The 23,338-nt window shown below is 40.7% G+C and overlaps 1 protein-coding gene across 5 annotated transcripts; it reads left to right on the forward strand.

Annotated features, from left to right (window-relative positions):
• The first annotated feature begins 5,175 nt into the window (after positions 1–5,175).
• Positions 5,176–22,958, forward strand: cby1 (chibby 1, beta catenin antagonist). 5 transcript variants are annotated; one of them, XM_084142068.1, is made up of 6 exons: positions 5,192–5,375; positions 7,318–7,424; positions 8,160–8,265; positions 8,394–8,506; positions 16,313–16,498; positions 22,515–22,958. In XM_084142068.1, exons 2-6 carry the CDS (start codon positions 7,338–7,340, stop codon positions 22,593–22,595), a joined length of 573 nt encoding a protein of 190 aa, XP_083998194.1. In that variant the 5' UTR covers positions 5,192–5,375; positions 7,318–7,337; the 3' UTR covers positions 22,596–22,958. The 5 variants fall into 5 exon arrangements, with proteins under 5 accessions (XP_083998196.1, XP_083998194.1, XP_083998192.1 ...); XM_084142066.1 differs by lacking the exon at positions 5,192–5,375 and adding an exon at positions 6,951–7,066; XM_084142067.1 differs by lacking the exons at positions 5,192–5,375; positions 22,515–22,958 and adding exons at positions 6,951–7,066; positions 19,553–19,694.
• Positions 22,959–23,338: the final 380 nt, after the last annotated feature.

A 23,338-nucleotide genomic window follows, 5' to 3' on the forward strand; every position in this document is an offset into this window, starting at 1 on the left:
TGCAACCAGTCAGGATGCTCTCGATGGTGCAGCTGTAGAATTTTTTGAGGATCTGAGGACCCATGCCAAATCTTTTTAGTCTCCTGAGGGGGAATAGGCTTTGTCGTGCCCTCTTCACGACTGTCTTGGTGTGTTTGGACCATGATAGTTCGTTGGTGATGTGGACACCAAGGAACTTGAAGCTCTCAACCTGTTCCACTACAGCCCCGTCGATGAGAATGGGGGCGTGCTCAGTCCTCTTTTTTGTAGATCTCCTGAAGAATAGGTCTATTCAGAGCCACATATTTAGAGAGTTAGACCAACTTTTAGAATATTGATCTAATTCTAGACATTCAGTTACATAGCATTGTTCAAATATTCCCCATGTAATGTTAATGAGGAGCTAACATGGCTGCCATAGAATGTTGTAGTGTCATATAAATGTATCATAATGATCATTTTAAGACATTCATTTTTATAGTATTTTTTAAAATATTCCCCATGTAATGTTAATGGGGAGCTAAGATGGTCATGTAAATGCATCATAATGCAGAAACCGCATTGGCCCACTCGCTAAATACATGGTTCTTCTCTATTGATCATATTGTGAGACCAAGGAGTGTTGGTTTTAATTACGCTATGATCCATTGACCAGAGGAAGTCTTATTTGCTGTTAGATAAAGATATTGAATGCTTGATATACAATATACTACATGGAAAGGTAATACGCTTGTTTTTAAAAGAGCTGTAATATTAGAGAAGAAACATTTTGGGTTGGAAAACTTTGTTTTTTGCTAACGGGGCAGGATTTTCAATGTGTTGGAATGGTCGTCAATGGCTTTCAGGCCAATATTAAATTACTTGTTTTATGACAAGGCTTTAAGATAATGATTCAGAGCTGTAATGTAGACCATCTGAAATGTTTAGAAAATATGCATTTTGGATGCAAGCTTTGCTTACATGCTTTAGACAGTACAGTAGAGCAATTAAAATATAAAACAATGCATCAACTTTAAGATAAATTGTTTTGGGGATCATTGCAGGTCTTAATATTACTGTACTGAATGATACCAATTTCACCCGACCCTACTCTGTTCATAGTGGGGTAAACGTTCTGCTTGCAATGTTGGTCAGATCATTAATTTGGTAAAATCATTATTGTTATTAAGACATCACCACCAACAATCTATTGTAACTATATACATCAATCTTATTTATTTTGACCTATTTTATTTTAAGAACTAGGGCAATATAGATATTGTAATAATGTAAAATGTTTTTATTTTCTTTCAACCAATCAGGTACGTTTTTCCTTCATGGACTGTCGCTGGGTAGAATTCAAGGCCACGTTCAGTTTCCAAACGTTGTCGAACGTTGCAGATAGAAATGCCATGAATAGAGCTAATGTGAGTTCTTATTCTACAGTATGAAAAATGTATGCACTCACTAACTGTAAGTCGCTCTGGAGAAGAGCGTCTGCTAAATGACTAAAATGTAAAAAAAAAAATGTTAATGTTCTTTTGAGCAAGTGTATACAGCATACAATAGGCCTATTACCGGGCCATTTTTACTTTAGAGTGTATGTTCAAATAATTATAATGTAAATCTGTATTTCATAAATACATTTGACTGAGTTTTCACATTGAATAGAAATACTTTGTAGAATACAGAATTCAATGATTTTGTATGATTTTTTAAATCTGCGTCACCAAGAAATAAAAAAGGTGTTTGACAATGTAGCCTATTGTCATGATCGTCATTTGAAGAAACGGGCCAATGCGCAGCGTGGAATGCGAACATACTTTATTATATTCACCACACGAACAAAAACAACAAAACGATACGTGAAGTCCTTGGTAACAAACACTAACCATACACGGAACAAGATCCCACAAAATACCAAATGCACACAAGGCTGCCTAAGTATGGTTCCCAATCAGAGACAACAAGCAACAGCTGATTCTCGTTGCCTCTGATTGAGAACCACCCCGGCCAACATAGAAACACAATGAACTAGATCCTGAACATAGAAACACAAAACATAGACTCTACACACCCTGGCTCAACATAACAGAGTCCCCAGAGCCAGGGCGTGACAGCTATGCACCACCCAAAATGTTCACTCTGGGGGTTTTCTGCTACTACAAGTGCATGCATTATAGCTGTCTGACATGACACGTCAATCAAACTGTGCCATTGCCAGATGATAACGACCCTACCGTTACGCTTGTTCACACAGCTGCACTGGGGTCGGAACGCAATAATGGTTACATTAAAGCCGGATGTACACTACCCGGTTTTGGCCCCGATTTAGCTGTCCCAGACACGTTTTTGAGATCGGAGACAAAATCCCATGTTGTTGCTGCAACAACAACATGAAAAAAAATAAAAAAATAAAATAATACATTGTAAAGTGGTTATCCCACTGGCTATAAGGTGAATGCACCTATTTGTAAGTCGCTTGCTAAGAGCGTCTGCTAAATGACGTAAATGTAAATGTAAATGTTGCCTACACGGGGTGCGCGGCCATCACCGATGCTCATCTAATGTGAGTGGGTCAGAGACCCAATCTGAGGGCTACCGAGCCAGTCTTTGAGCCATCCCAGATGTCCCGATATTGGCACAAAATGCTCTTGTAGTGTGAGATGTGCAATGACAAGTTTTAAGAACAGTGATCAGCAATACCAAACAAGAGCTATTTGACCTCTATCCACACTGCTCCATCGAGAAGATTGAAATACTGCTTGTTTTACCGTAAAACTGCCCTTTTCGTCCTCATGCTAACTAGCAGTAGCCACCGCAGCCATTTTGGAATGGCAGTGTCAGCCAATCAGCTCCTTTGTTGTTAAACGCGGTCCATGACGGCTGCGGTGGCTAGCATGAGGACGAAAAGGGCATTTCTATGGGAAAACTAGCAGTATTTCAATCTTCTCGATGGAGCAGTGTGGATAGAGGTCAAATTTGGAGGACAGTGGCATATCCCATCCCTGCAATGAGGTACGTTTCCGACCCATATCTCGCACCGGCTCCATGGTGTCTTAATGTAACCATGATTGTGTTACAACCCCAGTGCAGCTCATTCATAGACGCTAATTGCTTTAGCGTCTATTGACGACAGCATCTTCAGACCGAGGAGTTTTGTTAAGAGCCCCGACACTAGCTCTAAAGATTAACATGCATCGCTTGCAGTATGTTTTTGGAAACATAAGGAACGTATCGTTCATATCAGCCAAAAATAATTTTCAAAAATCACAAAACAAGGTTAAACTAGAAAAGTACATTTCCTGAAGAAAATGTGGTGTGCTTGATAGCTTGTTTTAAAGTATATATGGTTGTGAAATAAGTTATAGTAGTGGTAGTGACTGTAGTAGTAATGGTAGTGACTGGTTATAGTTGAAAAAGTAGGTAGATGGAAAGATTTATTGATTGAGATAAGATAGGATAGCCTGAACATGTGAAAGTTGGTTTGGTGTCCCTAGCATGAACGGTTCAAGAATTACTGTTGGTGAGGTATTTTATGCAAATGTATGCACATTTCTTTAGTTATAGTTGATAAAAGTGTTAAAGAATTTGATAGCCTGAATGTTTTAAAGTTGGTTTTGTAGCTTAATTGGCCAAGGAGCAGGACCATTTTTAATTGCTACCTCTGTATTCCTATGGTTCACATTCAAACCCATGTTAATTTATGTACATTTTAAATGATTAAAGTTCAAAATTATATATAGTAACAAAAGTATTTTGACAAGCAATCTAAGTAGGGTCGGTCTAAACATCTCAGCGTTGGTTTGTGAAATTTTTGATGTTTTAAACCATTCTAGTTTTGGTTATTTTTTGCCATTGAAATGCATTGGTATCCATAGCAATGGCTCTGTTTGGGCTCCTCAATGATGCAAAATGAGAGAGCTGTTAGCTGATGTTAGCTAGCTGCTTTTCGTCACTGTAAACTCTTACAAACCGCTTAAACTTTTTATTGGTAGAAGAAAATTCTGTTGAGTCCAGATTTGAACAGCAGAGAAGTAGAGGAAGATGCCATTCGCTCTACGTTTCTGTCTGACTAGTTGGGGGAGTGGACAAAACGGCAGTTGTTTGGAAAAAGTTGGGAGGAAAATGGTTAACACAGTTACTAAAACAGCTGTATCGTTAGAGCCATAGCGGATATTTTTGAATAGCAGAGTAGTAGACAAAGATGTCATACCCTCTAACTTTTTGACTAAGTTGTTGGCAAAGTGGTTAAAGTATGTCAAAAGTTACATTGTTTACAGTGAATGTTGGAAATGATGATGTCATAATGGGGAGCTTTAGAATGTTGAAAAAAGGCCCATTAAGTGAATGAAGATGGACAAAATGATAAAAAAGTTAAAGAAATATATAAAAGATATCAAAAAGTTGTATGCAAGCAACCTAATCCAGATCAGTCTACACCTTATAAAGTTTGAAAGGTGTTTCAATCTTAAACATTGTAAGAGGAGTAGCGTGCATAAGAATAATGATAATAAGAAGAAGAAGTATGGAAGATTTAAAGTCGGGACTTTTGCTTCGCAAGTCCCACCTAATAATAATATGAATATGTAAGAAATATACATATATACTCGGACCAAAGCGCTGTTATAGATCACTATATAATCGGATCCGTTTGCCATTATCTTTAATAAAAAGTAGGCCTATGGCATACCCTGTCATACCCCCTCAATTCAAGTATTGGTTTAATTTTATCAGACCTTCACTGACGGAGGTAGGCTATTTAAAGAGTGCATGGTGGGTGGACGCATTGACCGACAAATCTATGGATATAGCAGCCTATAGCCTAATTTCGTCTGTCAAACAGGTAGGCCTACCTATTATTTCTTAAATAGGCTGCAACACAAAGCCCTCTTGTTGTTAGTAAAGTCTAATTCAAATGAAGACTGTTGAAATGAATTATACCTCGAATTTGCCTACTTTCAGCACCATGAGCTGTCCATGTCCAATTGATTGCGCTCAGGGGTGTCGCCATACCCTAGCTCAACACCAACAATTTAAAATAGGTAGTAAAATCATTCCAACCCCGATTAAAAGGCAAATGCAGTTTAGCGGTATCAGAGGGTGACTTTAGGACCATGCAAACGCCTGGGAGCAGGAGGGAAGGCTGTTTGTATGGCTGGCTGGTTTATGGAGAGCAGAGACCTGTATATAATGACGAGATGCGCATGTCTCCACCCTAACAATGGGAGTCGTCTCAAAGGCGAGAAGGCAGGTGACAATCTAAGGTACAAAATAAGCCCATAGAAATGCATTGGCCTTATTTTGGACAGATTTTGGCGAAAGAGCAGCCTCTCGCTTCACTTCTTCCTCTCTGTGTAGAGAGCGTTGACGCAGCTGCAGGGACCAGCGGGACTTTTTCTCAACACATTGCAGAGGTAAAGATGGCTGTAGTAGATGGCTTTGGCTAGGTAACTGCTGTTTGACTTGACATGAAACTAAACTATTTTAATCCCGGTGCTGAGCTAGTGTGTAGCAGACAGCTAATTCTTGCATGACGTGTTTGTAGAATGTTAAATCCCCTATTAACTGAAGCTACGGCAACACAGTGATTTCTGGAGTCAACTTTTCTTGTTTTTGCTGTTCTCCTAATTGCATTTTAGAGTTTTTAAATTGTGTAGAAATGCAGTAAATGAGCTTTTAAAAAATTATCTGCACCTTTGCTCTGTGCTTCTCCGAGCATGCATTTCGTAGTCTATAGGCTATGGATCATTTGATTGAGACTATACTAAATAGCCTATAGGCACAGTTGATATTGCACGCCCAGTGGAGAATCAGAGATGAGGGGCGGAATAAGCAACTAATTCTAAAACACTGAGAAATGTAAATGTTTAATCAATTACATGACCCTCCCCTGGACTCGAGCCCAAAAAAATACTAAACCCTCCCCTTGACTGATATTGAAAAAACATTACCCTCCCCCATTTTCCTCCAGGTACTTATTATGTAGATTTCGATCCATCCCTAAGTGTAAACAAGCATAGCAGGTTGTAGCGCGCCGAACTATCTCTGCTTGCTATTTTTTAGGTTCTTGGTTGCAATGAATGAACACCCTACTTTCACCATAATTTGGATACTTTATGAATATCGAAATGCAAAGTTGAAAAACATTGAAAAAAGACTTAAGGTAAGTTTGCACGGAGGCTGCAGCCAAGACACACAAAATAACAAGGAAGTCTCTCTGCTCCCAACTCAAAACCATTTCGTAATTGATCGGTTCTAAAGTTGATAGAGTCATACGTTTGAAGTGGATCAAAGTGCATATTCCAATGCCAATAACATAATGACTTGCTGGTCACTACAGCGTCAAATTGCAGTTCAACTGGGGCAATCGACTTAAATTCAGGTACGACCTGGATAGATAATAACCGAGAGATCTGATTGGAAAAGCGTTAAGAAGGCTATTATTTGCTATGTTTATAAGCATTACATTTAGTTTTTGACACTGCTTTGAACAATTTCATGGACAAAAATGATTCACCCCAGATGGGACTCGAACCCACAATCCCTGGCTTAGGAGGCCAGTGCCTTATCCATTAGGCCACTGGGGCTAGATGTGAAATGAGCGGGGTTAGGCCTTTATCAAATGAATATTCGTGATAACCAGGGGAAATATAGTAACAATGACGGGAACGACTTTTTTGTATCGGATGATAAATCTGTTTACAATCGAGTAATGACAAACTATTTATCGGGGAAAACAGTTCGATCGAAGCGACGCTATCACCATGGTGATGCATTCATGTTGATGGACTATCCCACTTAAACTAAACAGCAGGGGTATTGATCAAGTATTTACATTATTACAAGGATGAAACCTAGACTTTGTCAAACTATATAGAATCGAATTGTATGTAGTTACAGTAAACATTCATAGCAATGCAACATTATTTAATATAATCCAACTCAAATGCTGTGCTGCCATTTGTAGATTATTCCATTATTACCCGTTTGGGGCAAATTGGATCTTGCGCAGTAAACTGCATGTGAGTAAAAATAACTGGTAAACATCAACTAGCTGGGCGAAAAAGAGAAGGGAAGCCTCTGCTAACCAATGATAAGGAATTAGGTAAATATTAGCTCTGTACAGTAGCTAATTAAGATAGCTATTTCATAGCAGATTAAGCTAGATACTTCATCAAAACAACAAAGATAGTTGCGTAACGTTAGCTGTTGGTAGCCTTGGCTAGCTGGCAATGCTATTAGTAAGCTAGGCCGTTACGTAGCTAGTTAACGTTACTTGACTATTTCCAAAGCTGCAAAATAAGAAGTTATGAATCCAACATTAATCATCCACAATCTCTATTTGTCTCACTTCAGAGCTATCCATAAAGTCGCTGATGAAGAAGATGCCGCTTTTTGGCAACACCTTCAGTCCAAAGAAGACTCCTCCTCGCAAGTCTGTTTCGCTCTCCAATCTGCACACGGTGAGTTGATAAAATTCATTTTTCCCATAGGGGATTTTAGAAACACTTAAAATAAGGGCTGTGTTTCGTGTAGGCTTACTCTGGCATGACGTTTTGATAACCATGTAAATCTCTCTAGGACAAGGTGACTTTTATCAATATATTTGCCTGTATTTACACCTCAAATGAAATGCTAATGTGGCTATCATAAAGAACTACAAATGCCATGATGATCTGGACGAGACTGCCTAATCGAGGCAAAGGTAAGAATCTCTGGATGAACTATCTAATGTTAGCTAAATGTAGTGATGAATAAATAGGATACATTTCTTTAAATGGACAATTCTGTGAACAGTCTTGTGCAAGTTTTAAATTGAAACAATACCTGTTCGTGCAGGAGCTTGCAGGGATTTGTAGTTTTACATTGTCTACTTTGATGCTAATTAGCATTTTCAAATCTGAGAGTAAATAGAGCCAAATATATTGATAAACGTCGCCTTGTCCGAGAAAGATTTACAAGGTTATCAAAACGTCACGCCAGCATAAGCCTACATAAAACACAGCCCTTATTTTAAGTGTTTCTAAAAATCCCCTAAGGAAAAAAATAAATGGTGGAAAACGATAGGAACCATTTCCCTGTTTGATCGCTAGGTTTTCTGGGTATTATGACACCTCCACTGTGGAGCTCTATGTGCATCTGTTGTGGTTATGTGAAGTTAGTCTGTGTAATCACCCCTTTCCATTTGTTGGGTCTAGTTGGATCGGTCTACAAGGGAAATAGAGTTGGGTCTTGAGTATGGAGCCCCTGTAATGAACATCGGGGGGCAAAGCTTGAAATTTGAAGAGGGACAATGGATTGCAGGTAACTGATCTTAATTTAAATGCAGTAGAAACTGCACTGTCTGCACTGCTACTGTAAGAAGTCTGATCTGTCTGATCACCACTGGTGTTTCCTTTTTGTTTTTCATGTGGTTCTTTTCTTGACCACAGAGTCCGGATGGAATGTATCAGGGAAGGAGGTGCAGAGACTAAAAAAGAGGAACTTACAGCTTGAAGAGGAGAACAACTTACTAAGGCTGAAGATTGACCTCCTGTTGGACATGGTGAGTTATCAGCCTGAAGCATCCCACTGAATACAGTTGCAGATTGAAAAAGGGACTCCCTTTTTTATACTCTGAGTCTCTATTCACATCATAAACAAGTACAACAGCCACTGTGGAGGAAAACAACTGCCCTTCGCCATCTGCGCCCATTTAACATAGCCCAGATTTACGTAGTTATTACTTAAACAAATAAAACGTTTTGGAATTTTCATAGGCTTAATATGTTGTTTTGATTATTGCTTGAACAGTCGCTAAGATTATATTTGTTTGTGATCGTTGCAAAATACCTATTTGGATGCAGCAATTGTTAGCTACGTTAGAATGCTAACGGTCATTGACATAGGCTGTAGCAAAGCTATTCAAAGAGCCATTTTACTGGTTGAAGTGTTTTTTAAGTACACTGAACAAAAATATAAATGCAATATGTAAAGTGTTGGTCCAATGCAGGGCCCAAATGCGGGTAGATTTTGGCATTGGCGTGTAAGATGTCTATTTCACCAGCCACGTTGGTGGGTGGTCAAATCAAATCACCCTGAGCTCGTCTGGTTTATTGCCCAGGGACTGAACATTAGCGATTTAATATAATCGGAAGCGGTGGATGGTGTGCACGCCTCCGAATACCTCTTCTCCACTGGTGGCGTCTTGGAGCAGCCTAATGGATAAGTTCAATTGGGGGGTATGAACAAAGGATCCAATTCGGGAATGTTGTATTTCTGGTCGGAATGCTGGTGAGTTACCGCCACTCTGACATCCTAAAGTTATTTCCGGCTGTATGTAATACCCAAAAAACGTTCTGGGCTAATTATGTAAGAAATAAAACACATACAAAAAAAATACTGTGAAAGATGCTTAAAAGTTGGTCTAATTTACTTATAATATAATAATAAAATGCCATTTAGCAGATGCTTTTATCCAAAGCGACTTACAGTCATGTGTGCATACATTTTTACGTATGGGTGGTCCCAGGGATCGAACCCACTACCCTGGCGTTACAAGCGCCATGCTGTAGCTCAATTGGTAGAGCATGGCGCTTGTAACGCCAGGGTAGTGGGTTCGATCCCCGGGACCACCCATACGTAAAAATGTATGCGCACATGACTGTAAGTCGCTTTGGATAAAAGCGTCTGCTAAATGGCATATTATTATTTATTATTATTATTATTCTCTACCAATTGAGCTACAGAACCACTTGAAACGAAAGTCTACTGAAGTGAGACTTTGGCCTTGTGTGTTTTGGCTATTTACATTGTTTTGTTCACAAGCTAGGTTGTTTTTCTATGTTTGAGTTTCAGCTGTTGGGAAGGGAAGACAATGCTTCTACTAGTCAGACTTAATCTCACAGGCATAAACATTACTTGAGTCAAGTTAGCTCGGTAACCTCCTGCCCTTAAAGGGACTGGTGACATTTTTTGTCTCATCTGTGATATTTTGGTTAAGACTCACATCACAAAACATGAAATTAAACAATATACCACACTACTTCTTACTAGTAATACATTTGTTTTAGAAACATTACAAAGCATGCTCATCAGTTTTTTTGGTGTTTTGTTGGTGTAATTTTAGCATAAAAAAATATTTTGGCTGGTAAGAAATTTGAGTGGCTGGTAGATTTTTAAAATTTACATGCCACAGTGGCTGGTGGACCAAAAAGTAAATTTTATGCCCTGGTCCCATGTTTCGTGTACTGAAATAAAAGATCCCAGAAATTTTCCATATGCACAAAAAGCTTATTTCTCTCAAATTTGGTGCACTAATTTGTTTACATTCCTGTTAGTGAGCATTTCTCCTTTGCCAAGATAATCCATCCACCTGACAGGTGTGGCATATGAAGAAGCTGATTAAACAGCATGATCATTGGTGTGTGGGTGTGGAGAGTCACCCACTCACATACAAGCTGCTGCTACTCTGTTTATCTTATATCCTGATGCCTAGTCACCTTACCCCTATACATATCTACAGTGAGGGAAAAAAAGTATTTGATCCCCTGCTGATTTTGTACGTTTGCCCACTGAAAAAGAAATGATCTGTCTATAATTTTAATGGTAGGTTTATTTGAACAGTGAGAGACAGAATAACAACAAAAAAATCAAGAAAAATGCATGTTTTTGTGCGTATGGAAAATTTCTGGGATCTTTTATTTCAGCTCATGAAACATGGGACCAACACTTTACATGTTGCATTTATATTTTTGTTCAGTGTAGATGCATAATACTTGCTATCAAGTCACAAAGCTGACTTCAAATGCCAACATCCATGTGAAAGTAACCAGTGCATAAAACAGCTGACTGTGAATGCAAACTATGCCAGATTAATCCTACACATGCATTTAAATAAAATGCATACATCAAAGGATTTAGCCTACTTAGGCCTACAATAGACAGGGACGCATGAAGAAAAACAAACTCGACCAAAGAATGACGAAAATCACGAAATACAAAAGGAAAACCTACACGTGCCTTTTTTAAAGGAAGCTAAGGCCCCGCCAATGATTCCGCACCCTGAATGGACAGCGGCTCAGTACAGGTAGGCATAGTGGAGCTCCGTGGCCTGGTGCTGAATGGACGGCGCCTCTGACTAGTAGCCAGATGTATCATTATTTAGTTTGTGGGCAGTTACACATTTTTTGTGGCGCAGTTAAGTAGCCTACCATGCGCCTATATTTAAATCATAACTGTCTCGCAGATCTTTAGAAATGGTAGGATCAATTGTAAATTGGCACTCCACATGAAAAAGGTTACCGACCCCCTGCTATAAGCTACTGTAAATGAAGCCACCCTTGTTGAACGGTGCATACAGTGTACTATGACTGCCATTGTCTCATGCGCTTCCCACTAATTTTTGCATTTGCCTGTCTGCATTATTCGCCAGGGAAGAGAAACATTCTGCGAATATTGAAGCATTGTATCAACAACGTGGCTCTGAGAATATTGAAACATTGTATCAACAAACAAGGCGGCTAGGAGAATATTGAAACATTTTTTATCAACAACGCAGCTCAGACAATATTCATTGTAACAGTCACCAACGAGGGGGTGGCTCGCGCAAATTTTTCCCGCGGCCAGCTTGTCTGATAGTGCCGCTACTGCGTAGGCAACACAATATCTGGGTGCTGATTTATTATTATTTTAAACCTGCCATACATCCACACTATAGCTAAATAACTTAGCAATATTTAATGACGTTTTGCCAGCCAGATTGATCTGTAAGAATATCACATTTTAATTTAGAAAGATGGACAAGCAAGACTGATAGTGTGAGGTGGGTAGGGATTAGGGATGCAGGCAGAGGATGATGATGATGATGATGAAGTAGGCCTACAGCAAGAAGTTCAAAAAAGTTAGTCCAACTAAGTAATCATTAATGAGTTTCAGTAGCTCAGTTAGGCCTATCATTCTGTCACTGCATGACAATGCACATTTGTTATAGCCTACATGTCATGTATTTTGGGGGCAATGCACTAAATGGCAAGTTGTTCAGTTGCCTATATTTTCATACCAGTACATGAAACCAAAATTGCACTAGCCTACTGGGCGAATGCAAAAAAATATAAATTAGGCATACAGCCATCAAAACCTAATTTTTAATAGCAATTAGAGATCTTTTATAGGAGCCTTTTAAAGTCCAGGTAGCAGATAATTGGACCCTAACAGGTATTTATGCAGTTGGTAACATATATTCCATATTTTGCTACATTACAGCCTTATTCTAAAATATATATATTTTTAAATTTACTCGTCATTCTACACACAATACCCCATAATGACAAAGCGAAACTGTTTTTTAGATTTTTTAGCAAATTTATAAAAAATAAAAAAACGGATACCTTATTTACATAAGTATTTAGACCCTTTGCTATGAGACTCAAAATTGAGCTCAGGTGCATCCTGTTACCATTGATCATCCTTGAGATGTTTCTACAACTTGATTGGAGTCCATCTGTGGTAAATTCAATTGATTGGACATGATTTGGAAAGGCACACACCTGTCTATATAAAGTCACACAGTTGACAGTGTATGTCAGCACAAAAACCAAGCCATGAGGTTAAATGAATTGTCTGTAGCGCTCTGAGACAGGATTGTGTCGAGGTACAGATCTGGGGAAGGGTACCAAAACATGTCTGCCGCATTGAAGGTCCTCAAGAACACAGTGGCCTCCATCATTCTTAAATGGAAGAAGTTTGGAACCACCAAGACCTTGGTCTTGGTCAGGGAGGTGACCAAGAACCCGATGGTCACTCTGACAGAGCTTGAGAGTTCCTCTGTAGAGATGGGAGAACCTTCCAGAAGGACAACCATCTCTGCAGCACTCCACCAATCAGGCCTTTATGGTAGTGTGGCCAGACCGAAGCCACTCCTCAGTAAAAGGCACATGACAGCCCACTTGGAGTTTGCCAAAACGCACCTAAAGGACTTTCAGACCATGAGAAACAAGATTATCTGGTCTGATGAAACCAAGATTGAACTCTTTGGCCTGAATGCCAAGCGTCACGTCTGGAGGAAACCTGGCACCATCCCTACGGTGAAGCATGGTGGTGGCAGCATCATGCTGTGGGGATGTTTTTAAGCGGCAGGGACTGGGAGACTAGTCAGGATTGAGGGGAAAGATGAACAGAGCAAAGTATAGAGAGAACCTTGACGAAAACCTGCTCCAGAGCGCTCAGGACCTCCAACTGGGGCGAAGGTTCACCTTCCAACAGGACAATATCCCTAAGCACACAGCCAAGACAACGCAGGATTGGCTTTAGGACAACATTACATTTACATTTTAGTCATTTAGCAGACGCTCTTATCCAGAGCGACTTACAGTTAGTGAATACATATTTTTTATTTATTTTTTATACTGGCCCCCCGTGGGAAACGAACCCACAACCCTGGCGTTGCAAACGCCATGCTCCATCAACTGAGCTACATCCCTGCCGGCCATTCCCTCCCCTACCCTGGACGACACTGGGCCAATTGTGCGCCGCCCATGAGTCTCCCGGTCGCGGCCGGATGCGTCAGAGCCTGGATTCGAACCAGGATCTCTAGTGGCACAGTTAGCACTGCGATGCAGTGCCTTAGACCACTGCGCCACTCAGGACAAGATGCCGCCGACAGATACGGCAGCTCTGCATCTAGCTCCTAAACAACTTTGCAGTATTTTGTTTTTTTCTGTGTTATTTCTTACATTATTAGCCCAGAATGTTGTGCTTCCGAGTATATTACTCGCTAATGTTCAGTCTCTGGATAATAAAGTAGACGAGCTCAGGACGAGAATCTCCTTCCAGAGAGACATCAGGGATTGTAACATACTCTGTTTCACGGAAACATGGCTCTCTCGGGATATACTGTCTTCGTCCATACAGCCAGCTGGGTTCTCAGTACATCGCGCAGACAGGAATAAAGAACTCTCCGGAAAGAAGAAAGGCGGGTGTTTGTTTCATGATTAACTACTCATGGTGTGATTGTGATAACATACAGAAACTCAAGTCCTTTTGTTCACCCGACCTAGAATACCTCACAGTCAAATGCCGACCGTATTACCTCCCAAGATAATTATTTTCGGTTATAGTCACAGCCGTGTCTATTCCCCCTCAAGCCGATACCACGACGGCCCTCAAAGAACTACACTGGAATTTATGCAAACTGGAAACCACATATCCTGAGGCCGCATTTATTGTAGCTGGGGATTTTAACAAAGCGAAATTTGAGGAAAACGCTACCGAAGTTCTACCAACACATTGACTGTAACATTCGCTCTGAGAAAACAGACCACTGCTACTCAGCTTTTCGAAATGCCTACAAGGCCCTCCCCCGCCCTCCCTTCGGCAAATCTGATCACAACTCCATTTTGCTCCTCCCTTCCTATAGGCAGAAACTCAAACAGGAAGTACCCGTGCTAAGGACTATTCAACGCTGGTCTGACCAATCGGAATCCATGCTTCAAGATTGTTTTGATGACGTGGACTGGGATATGTTCTGGGTAGCCACTGAGAATAACATTGACGAATACACGGATACGGTGACTGAGTTCATCAGGAAGTGTATAGAAGATGTTGTACCCACTGTGACTAATAAAACCTACCCAAACCAGAAACCGTGGATAGATGGCAGCATTCGCGCAAAACTGAAAGTGCATACCACCGCATTTAACCATGGCAAGGTGACTGGGAATTTGGCCGAATACAAACAGCGTTATTCCCTACGTAAGGCAATCAAACAGGCAAAATGTCAGTATAGAAGTATAGTCAGTATAGTCGCAATTCAACGGCTCAGACAGGAGATCTACACTACCAGTCAAAAGTTTGGACACACCTACTGATTCAAGGGTTTTTCTTTATTTATACTATGTTTTACATTGTAGAATAATAGTGAAGACATCAAAACTATGAAAAAACACATATGGAATCTTGTAGTAACCAAAAAAGTGTTAAACAAATAAAAATATATTTTATATTTGCCTTGATGACAGCTTTGCACACTCTTGGCATTCTCTCAACCAGCTTCATGAGGTAGTCACCTGGAATGCATTTCAATTAACAGGTGTGCCTTGTTAAAAGTTCATTTGTGGAATTTCTTTCCTTCTTAATGCGTTTGAGCCAATCAGTTGTGTTGTGACAAGGTAGGGTTGGTATACAGAAGACAGCCCTATTTGGTAAAAGACCAAGTCCATATTATGGCAAGAACAGCTCACATAAGCAAAGAGAAACGACAGTCCATCATTCCTTTAAGACATGAAGGACAGTCAATACGGAACATTTCAAGAACTTTGAAAGTTTCTTCAAGTGCAGTCGTAAAAACCATCAAGCGCTATGAGGAAACTAGATCTCATGAGGACCACCACAGGAATGGAAGACCCAGAGTTGCCTCTGCTGCAGAGGATAAATTCATTAGAGTTACCAGCCTCAGAAATTGCAGCCCAAATATATGCTTCACAGAGTTCAAGTAACAGACACATCTCAACATCAACTGTTCAGAGGGGACTGTGTGAATCAGGCATTCATGGTCGAATTGCTGCAAAGAAACCCTACTAAAGCACACCAATAATAAGAAGAGACCTGTTTGGGCCAAGAAACACGAGCAATGGACATTAGACTGGTGGAAATTTGTCCTTTGGTCTGGAGTCCAAATTTGAGATTTTTGGTTCCAACCGCTGTGTCTTTGTGAGACGTGGTGTGGGTGAACGCATGATCTCTGCATGTGTAGTTCCCACCGTAAAGCATGGAGGCGAAGGTGTTATGGTGTGGGGGTGCTTTTCTGATGACACTGTCTGTGATTTATTTAGAATTCAAGGCACACTTAACCTATATGGCTACCACGGCATTCTGCAGCGATACGCCAGTCCCACTAAGCCCAAACCAGATGGGATATCATTTGTTTTTCAATAGGACAATGACCCAACACACCTCCAGGATGTGTAAGGGCTATTTTACCAAGGAGAGTGAAGGAGTGCTGCATCAGATGACCTGGCCTCCACAATCTCCCGACCTCAACCCAATTGAGATGGTTTGGGATGAGTCAGATGGCAGAGTGAATGAAAAGCAGCCAACAAGTGCTCAGCATATGTGGGAACTCCTTCAAAACTGTTGGAAAAGCATTCCAGGTGAAGCTGGTTGAGAGAATGCCAAGAGTGTGCAAAGCTGTCATCAAGGCAAAGGGTGGCTATTTGTTTAACACTTTTTTTGGTTACTACATGATTCCATATGTGTTATTTCATAGTTTTGATGTATTCACTATTATTCTGCAATGTAGAAAATAGTAAAAATAAAGAAAATCCCTTGAATGAGTAGGTGTGTCCAAACTTTTGACTGGTACTGTATGTGGCAGGGTCTACAGACAATCACGGACTACAAAGGGAAAACCAGCCACGTCGCGGACACCGACGTCCTCAGAGTATGCGCAGACCAGCTGGCTGGAGTGTTTACAGACATATTCAATATCTCCCTATCCCAGTCTGCTGTCCCCACTTGCTTCAAGATGTCCACCATCGTTCCTGTTCCTAAGAAAGCAAAGGTAACTGAACTAAATGACTATCGCCCCATAGCACTCACTTCTGTCATCATGAAGTGTTTTGAGAGGCTAGTTAAGGATCATATCACCTCTACCTTACCTGACACCCTAGACCCACTTCAATATGCTTACCGCCCCAGTAGATCCTCAGACGATGCAATCGCCATCGCACTGCACACTGCCCTATCCCATCTGGACAAGAGGAATACAGTTGAAGTCAGAAGTTTACATACACCTTAGCCAAATACATTTAAACTCAGTTTTCCACAATTCCTGACATTTAATCCTAGTAAACATTCCCTGTTTTAGGTCTGTTAGGATCACCACTTTTATTTTAAGAATGTGAAATGTCAGAATAATAGTAGAGTGATTTATTTAAGCTTTTATTTCTTTCATCACATTCCCAGTGGGTCAGAAGTTTACATACACTCAATTTGTATTTGGTAGCATTGCCTTTAAATTGTTTAACTTGGGTCAAACGTTTCGGGTAGCCTTCCACAAGCTTCCCACAATAAGTTGGGTGAATTTTGGCCCATTCCTCCTGACAGAGATGGTGTAACTCAGTCAGGTTTATAGGCCTCCTTGCTCGCACACGCTTTTTCAGTTCTGCCCACACATTTTCTATAGGATTGAGGTCAGGGCTTTGTGATGCCACTCCAATACATTGACTTTGTTGTCCTTAAGCCATTTTGCCACAACTTTGGAAGTATGCTTGGGGTCATTGTCCATTTGGAAGACCCATTTGTGACCAAGCTTCTTGACTGATGTCTTGAGATGTTGCTTCAATATATCCACATAATGTTCCTTACTCATGATGCCATCTATTTTGTGAAGTGCACCAGTCCCTCCTGCAGCAAAGCACCCTCACAGCATGATGCTGCCACCCCCGTGCTTCACGGTTGGGATGGTGTTCTTCGGCTTGCAAGCGACCCACTTTTTCCTCCAAACATAACGATGGTCATTATGGCCAAACAGTTCTATTTTTGTTTCATCAGACCAGAGGACATTTCTCCAAAAAGTACGATCTTTGTCCCCATGTGCAGTTGCAAACCATAGTCTGGCTTTTTTATGGCGGTTTTGGAGCAATGGCTTCTTCCTTGCTGAGCGGCCTTTCAGGTTATGTCGATATAGGACTCGTTTTACTGTGGATATAGATACTTTTGTACCGGTTTCCTCCAGCATCTTCACAAGGTCCTTTGCTGTTGTTCTGGGATTGATTTGCACTTTTTGCACCAAAGTACGTTCATCTCTAGGAGACAGAACGCGTCTCCTTCCTGAGCGGTATGACGGCTGTGTGGTCCCATGGTGTTTATACTTGCGTACTATTGTTTGTACAGTTGAACGTGGTACCTTCAGGCGTTTGGAAATTGCTCCCAAGGATGAACCAGACTTGTGGAGGTCTACAATTTTTTTTCTGAGGTCTTGGCTGATTTCTTTTGATTTTCCCATGATGTCAAGCAAAGAGGCACTGAGTTTGAAGGTAGGCCTTGAAATACATCCACAGGTACAACTCCAATTGACTCAAATGATGTCAATTAGCCTATCAGAAGCTTCTAAAGCCATGACATCATTTTCTGGAATTTTCCAAGCTGTTTAAAGGCACAGTCAACTTAGTGTATGTAAACGTCTGACCCACTGGAATTGTGATACAGTGAATTATAAGTGAAATAATCTGTCTGTAAACAATTGTTGGAACAATTGTTGAAAAACGAGTTTTAATGACTCCAACCTAAGTGTATCTAAACCTCCGACTTCAACTCTACATATGTAAGAATGCTGTTCATTGACTATAGCTCAGCATTCAACACCATATTACCCTCCAAGCTCATCATTAATCTCGGGACCCTGGGTCTGAAACTCAACCTGTTCAACTTGGTCCTGGACTTCCTGACGGGCCGCCCCCAGGTGGTGAAGGTAGGAAACAACACCTCCACTTCGCTGATCCTCAACACAGGGGCGCCACAAGGGTGCGTTCTCCTGTATTCCCTGTTCACCCATGACTGCGTGGCCACGCACGCCTCCAACTCAATCATCAAGTTTGCAGAAGACACAACAATAATAGGCCTGATTACCAACAATGACAAGACAGCCTACAGGGAGGAGGTGAGGCCCCTGGGAGTGTAGTGCCAGGAAAATAACCTCTCACTCAACGTCAACAAAACAAAGGAAACAGCAGAGGGAGCACACTCCTATCCACATCGACTGGAACACAGGGGAGAAGGTGGAAACCTTCATGTTCCTCGGCGTACACATCACTGACGATCTGAAATGGTCCACCCACACAGACAGTGTGGTGAATAAGGCGCAACAGTGCCTCTTCAACCTCAGGAGGCTGAAGAAATTTGGCTTTGCACCTTAAACCCTCACAAACTTTTACAGATGCACAATTGAGAGCAATTCACCGCCCGGTACGGCAACTGCACCGCCCTTAACCGCAGAGCTCTCCAGAGGGTGGTGCGGTCTGCCCAACACATCACCGGGGGCAAACTACCTGCCCTCCAGGACATCTACAGCACCTGATGTCACAGGAAGGCCAAAAATATAATCAAGGACAACAACCACCCGAGCCACTGCCTGTTCACCTCGCTATCATCCAGAAGGCGAGGTCAGTACAGGTGCATCAAAGCTGGGACCGAGAGACTGAAAAACAGTTTCTATCTCAAGGCCATCAGACCGTTAAATAGGCATCACTAGGCGGCTTCCACCCGGTTACATAACCCTGCACCTTAGAGGCTGCTGCCCTAATATACATAGATTTGAAATCACTGGCCACTTTAATAATGGAACACTAGTCACTTTAATAATGTTTACATATTTTTGCTTTACTCATCTCATATGTATTCCATTCTACTCTATTTTAGTCTATGCCACTCTGACATTGCTCGTCTATATATATATTTCTTAATTCCATTCTTTTACTTTAAGATTTGTGTGAATTGTTAGATATTACTGCACTGTTGGCGCTAGAAACACAAGCATTTTGCTACACCCGCAATAACATCTGCTAAACATGTGTATGTGACCAATACAATTTTATTTTATTTTAATGTCCTTGAGTGGCCCAGCCAGAGCCCAGACTTGAACCCGATCGAACATCTTTGGAAAGACCTGAAAATAGCTGTGCAGTGACGCTCCCCTTCCAACCTGACAGAGCTTGAGAGGAAGAATGGGAGAAATTCCCCGAATACAGGTGTGCCAAGCTTGTAGCGTCATACCCAAGAAGACTCAAGGCTGTAATCGCTGCCAAAGGTGCTTCAACAAAGTACTGAGTAAAGGTTCTGAATACTTATGTAAATGTGATATTTCAGTTTTAAATTTTTTATAAATTTGCAAAAACCTCTAAACCTGTTTTTGCTTTGTCATTATGGGGTATTGTGTGTAGATTGATGAGGGAGGGAAATGTATTTAATCAATTTTAGAATAAGGCTGTACCATAACAAAATGTGGAATAAGTCAAGGGGTCTGAATACTCTCCGAATGCACTGTACATGGTTTCTAACTTGAAAAATTATTTGTTCGTTTACAATTAAGTTAATATAATATGCATTTCTGGCATTGAGAAATAAGTGCTACACTCACTTTTAAAATCGAATTAACATAATACAAAAATCCCCATCAAAATCTGTCAGTTTGAGCTAGAGATAGATAGATAGATAGATATATATATATATATATATATCCAAAAAATGTTTTGCATTGGCTGAGTCTCAATCCACCACATCCGCCTATGTCGCCCTTCTGCATCTGCAGTGGAAAGTGGCAGAGCTACAGCGGTGTTTGTCAGACCAGTAGACGTCCCGAAAACCAGGTCTTCTCATGAAAACGTCTGTAGCATCCGAACGGTTTGGCATACTAACTAATATGTAGTTCGTAGATGAGACTCGAACAAACTCGATGGTGTTCTCTGTTTTGCTCTACGACCCCCACAAGTGTCACAGGACTCATACAAATCAAGGTAACCCATATAAATCAATGGAAGTATGGAGGTAGTTTTGTGCCAACAATAATAAGGGGTTATATATGTCTCCAAAAAAACGTAAATCTTTTCTGAGCGTTCTTAGTGGGGGAAAAAAGTATTTAGTCAGCCACCAATTGTGCAAGTTCTCCCACTTAAAAAGATGAGAGAGGCCTGTAATTTTCATCATAGGTACACGTCAACTATGACAGACAAAATGAGAAAAATAATTCCAGAAAATCACATTGTAGGATTTTTAATGAATTTATTTGCAAATTATGGTGGAAAATAAGTATTTGGTCAATAACAAAAGTTTCTCAATACTTTGTTATATACCCTTTGTTGGCAATGACACAGGTCAAATGTTTTCTGTAAGTCTTCACAAGGTTTTCACACACTGTTGCTGGTATTTTGGCCCATTCCTCCATGCAGATCTCCTCTAGAGCAGTGATGTTTTGGGGCTGTCGCTGGGCAACACGGACTTTCAACTCCCTCCAAAGATTTTCTATGGGGTTGAGATCTGGAGACTGGCTAGACCACTCCAGGACCTTGAAATGCTTCTTACGAAGCCACTCCTTCGTTGCCCGGGCGGTGTGTTTGGGATCATTGTCATGCTGAAAGACCCAGCCACGTTTCATCTTCAATGCCCTTGCTGATGGAAGGAGGTTTTCACTCAAAATCTCACGATACATGGCCCCATTCATTCTTTCCTTTACACGGATCAGTCGTCCTGGTCCCTTTGCAGAAAAACAGCCCCAAAGCATGATGTTTCCACCCCCATGCTTCACAGTAGGTATGGTGTTCTTTGGATGCAACTCAGCATTCTTTGTCCTCCAAACACGACGAGTTGAGTTTTTACCAAAAAGTTCTATTTTGGTTTCATCTGACCATATGACATTCTCCCAATCCTCTTCTGGATCATCCAAATGCACTCTAGCAAACTTCAGACGGGCCTGGACATGTACTGGCTTAAGCAGGGGGACACGTCTGGCACTGCAGGATTTGAGTCCCTGGCGGCGTAGTGTGTTACTGATGGTAGGCTTTGTTACTTTGGTCCCAGCTCTCTGCAGGTCATTCACTAGGTCCCCCCGTGTGGTTCTGGGATTTTTGCTCACCGTTCTTGTGATCATTTTGACCCCACGGGGTGAGATCTTGCGTGGAGCCCCAGATCGAGAGAGATTATCAGTGGTCTTGTATGTCTTCCATTTCCTAATAATTGCTCCCACAGTTGATTTCTTCAAACCAAGCTGCTTACCTATTGCAGATTCAGTCTTCCCATCCTGGTGCAGGTCTACAATTTTGTTTCTGGTGTCCTTTGACACCTCTTTGGTCTTGGCCATAGTGGAGTTTGGAGTGTGACTGTTTGAGGTTGTGGACAGGTGTCTTTTATATTGATAACAAGTTCAAACAGGTGCCATTAATACAGGAAACGAGTGGAGGACAGAGGAGCCTCTTAAAGAAGAAGTTACAGGTCTGTGAGAGCCAGAAATCTTGCTTGTTTGTAGGTGACCAAATACTTATTTTCCACCATAATTTGCAAATAAATTCATTAAAAATCCTACATTGTGATTTTCTGGATTTTTTTACCTCAATTTGTCTGTCATAGTTGACGTGTACCTATGATGAAAATGACAGGCCTCTCTCATCTTTTTAAGTGGGAGAACTTGCACAATTGGTGGCTGACTAAATACTTTTCCCCCCCACTGTATATCTCCTAGATATAGGACAGACACTTCAAAACCTTATTTCTTATAATTTATTTTTTACTGTCTATTTTTGCCATTTATGAATGTGTTATTCAATGTGTTTCTATGGGCTATAGTAGTAAAGGCCAAATTCAATATTTTATCAAATCATACAATTATTTAAAAAAATATTACCTAAAGGGGTCCTAAAATTCTAAATTTACATTTACGTCATTTAGCAAATGTAAATTTAGAATTTTAGGACCCCTTTAGGTAATCTTTTTAAATCAAATAGCTAAATGATAGATGGTATGACCATCTTAAAAAAATAAACAATGGCTTAGACTGAGGTTAAGTAACTGATTTCCTTTCCCTTAAGTTGTCGGAAACCACTGCAGAGACTCACCTGATGGAAAAGGAGCTGGAAGAGGTGAAAAATCACAGTCGAAGGAAGAAGTGATGAATAGAAAACTGAAGACGGGTTCCCAGTGACACCAGAAAAGGAATGAATTAAAAGGAAGGGGATAGATAAGGGATGGTGATGGATGGCTGTGTTAGTGACCAACTGTATGGACTGTAAAATTAGAATAATTGTTAAATGGATTTGAAATCATTGAAGGTATGAGAGTTTAAATGTGCCCTGTCCTTTTATAAAAATGAATTTCTTTGATTCATTAACTTTTGTAAGCATTATATCAGTGCTGAACTATTTTAGAATACTATGATTTCTATTCAACCCCCTGTATGTGTGGTTTTGGCAGCTGTGTGTATTTGAATATTTGTTTTCATATCCTTTCTACTTTATTAAAAGATCTTAACTACATTTCATAAAGTTATGTTTTGTTTGCATACATGTCTATTAGTATACAAGTGCCCATACTAATGCGAGCTTAGACCAACCTCTGATGGAAACTAGCAAGAATGGTAAAGGTAAATTGGGTATTATCAGGAGATAGATTATAGTGGTTGGTATTGGAACAAGGGTTGTTTTGCAAACATTTGGCACCAGAATGGACAACACTTCCGGAACTTTCTGATTAATTCAACGTAATAGCAGGCAACATGTCCTTAGAATTGTCGGAAACCCAGGATTGACAGGGACTCGGTGGCAGCAGAGGGATGCAGATGACTTTGAACTCACAGGTCAGGTGAGATTGTTGTTATTACAATGTAACTACTAGAATATTGTTACACCAGATGCTG

This window comes from Coregonus lavaretus, assembly GCF_964263955.1.
Source record: "Coregonus lavaretus genome assembly, chromosome: 25".
NCBI lineage: Eukaryota > Metazoa > Chordata > Actinopteri > Salmoniformes > Salmonidae > Coregonus > Coregonus lavaretus.

Coding starts and splice junctions, on each gene's coding strand:
- cby1 (XM_084142068.1), top strand. CDS start 7,338: ATGAAGAAGATGCCGCTTTTTGGCAACACCTTCAGTCCAAAGAAGACT. Junction 7,425..8,159: donor CGCTCTCCAATCTGCACACG/GTGAGTTGATAA, acceptor TGTTGGGTCTAG/TTGGATCGGTCTACAAGGGA. Junction 8,507..16,312: donor TTGACCTCCTGTTGGACATG/GTGAGTTATCAG, acceptor TGTATGTGGCAG/GGTCTACAGACAATCACGGA.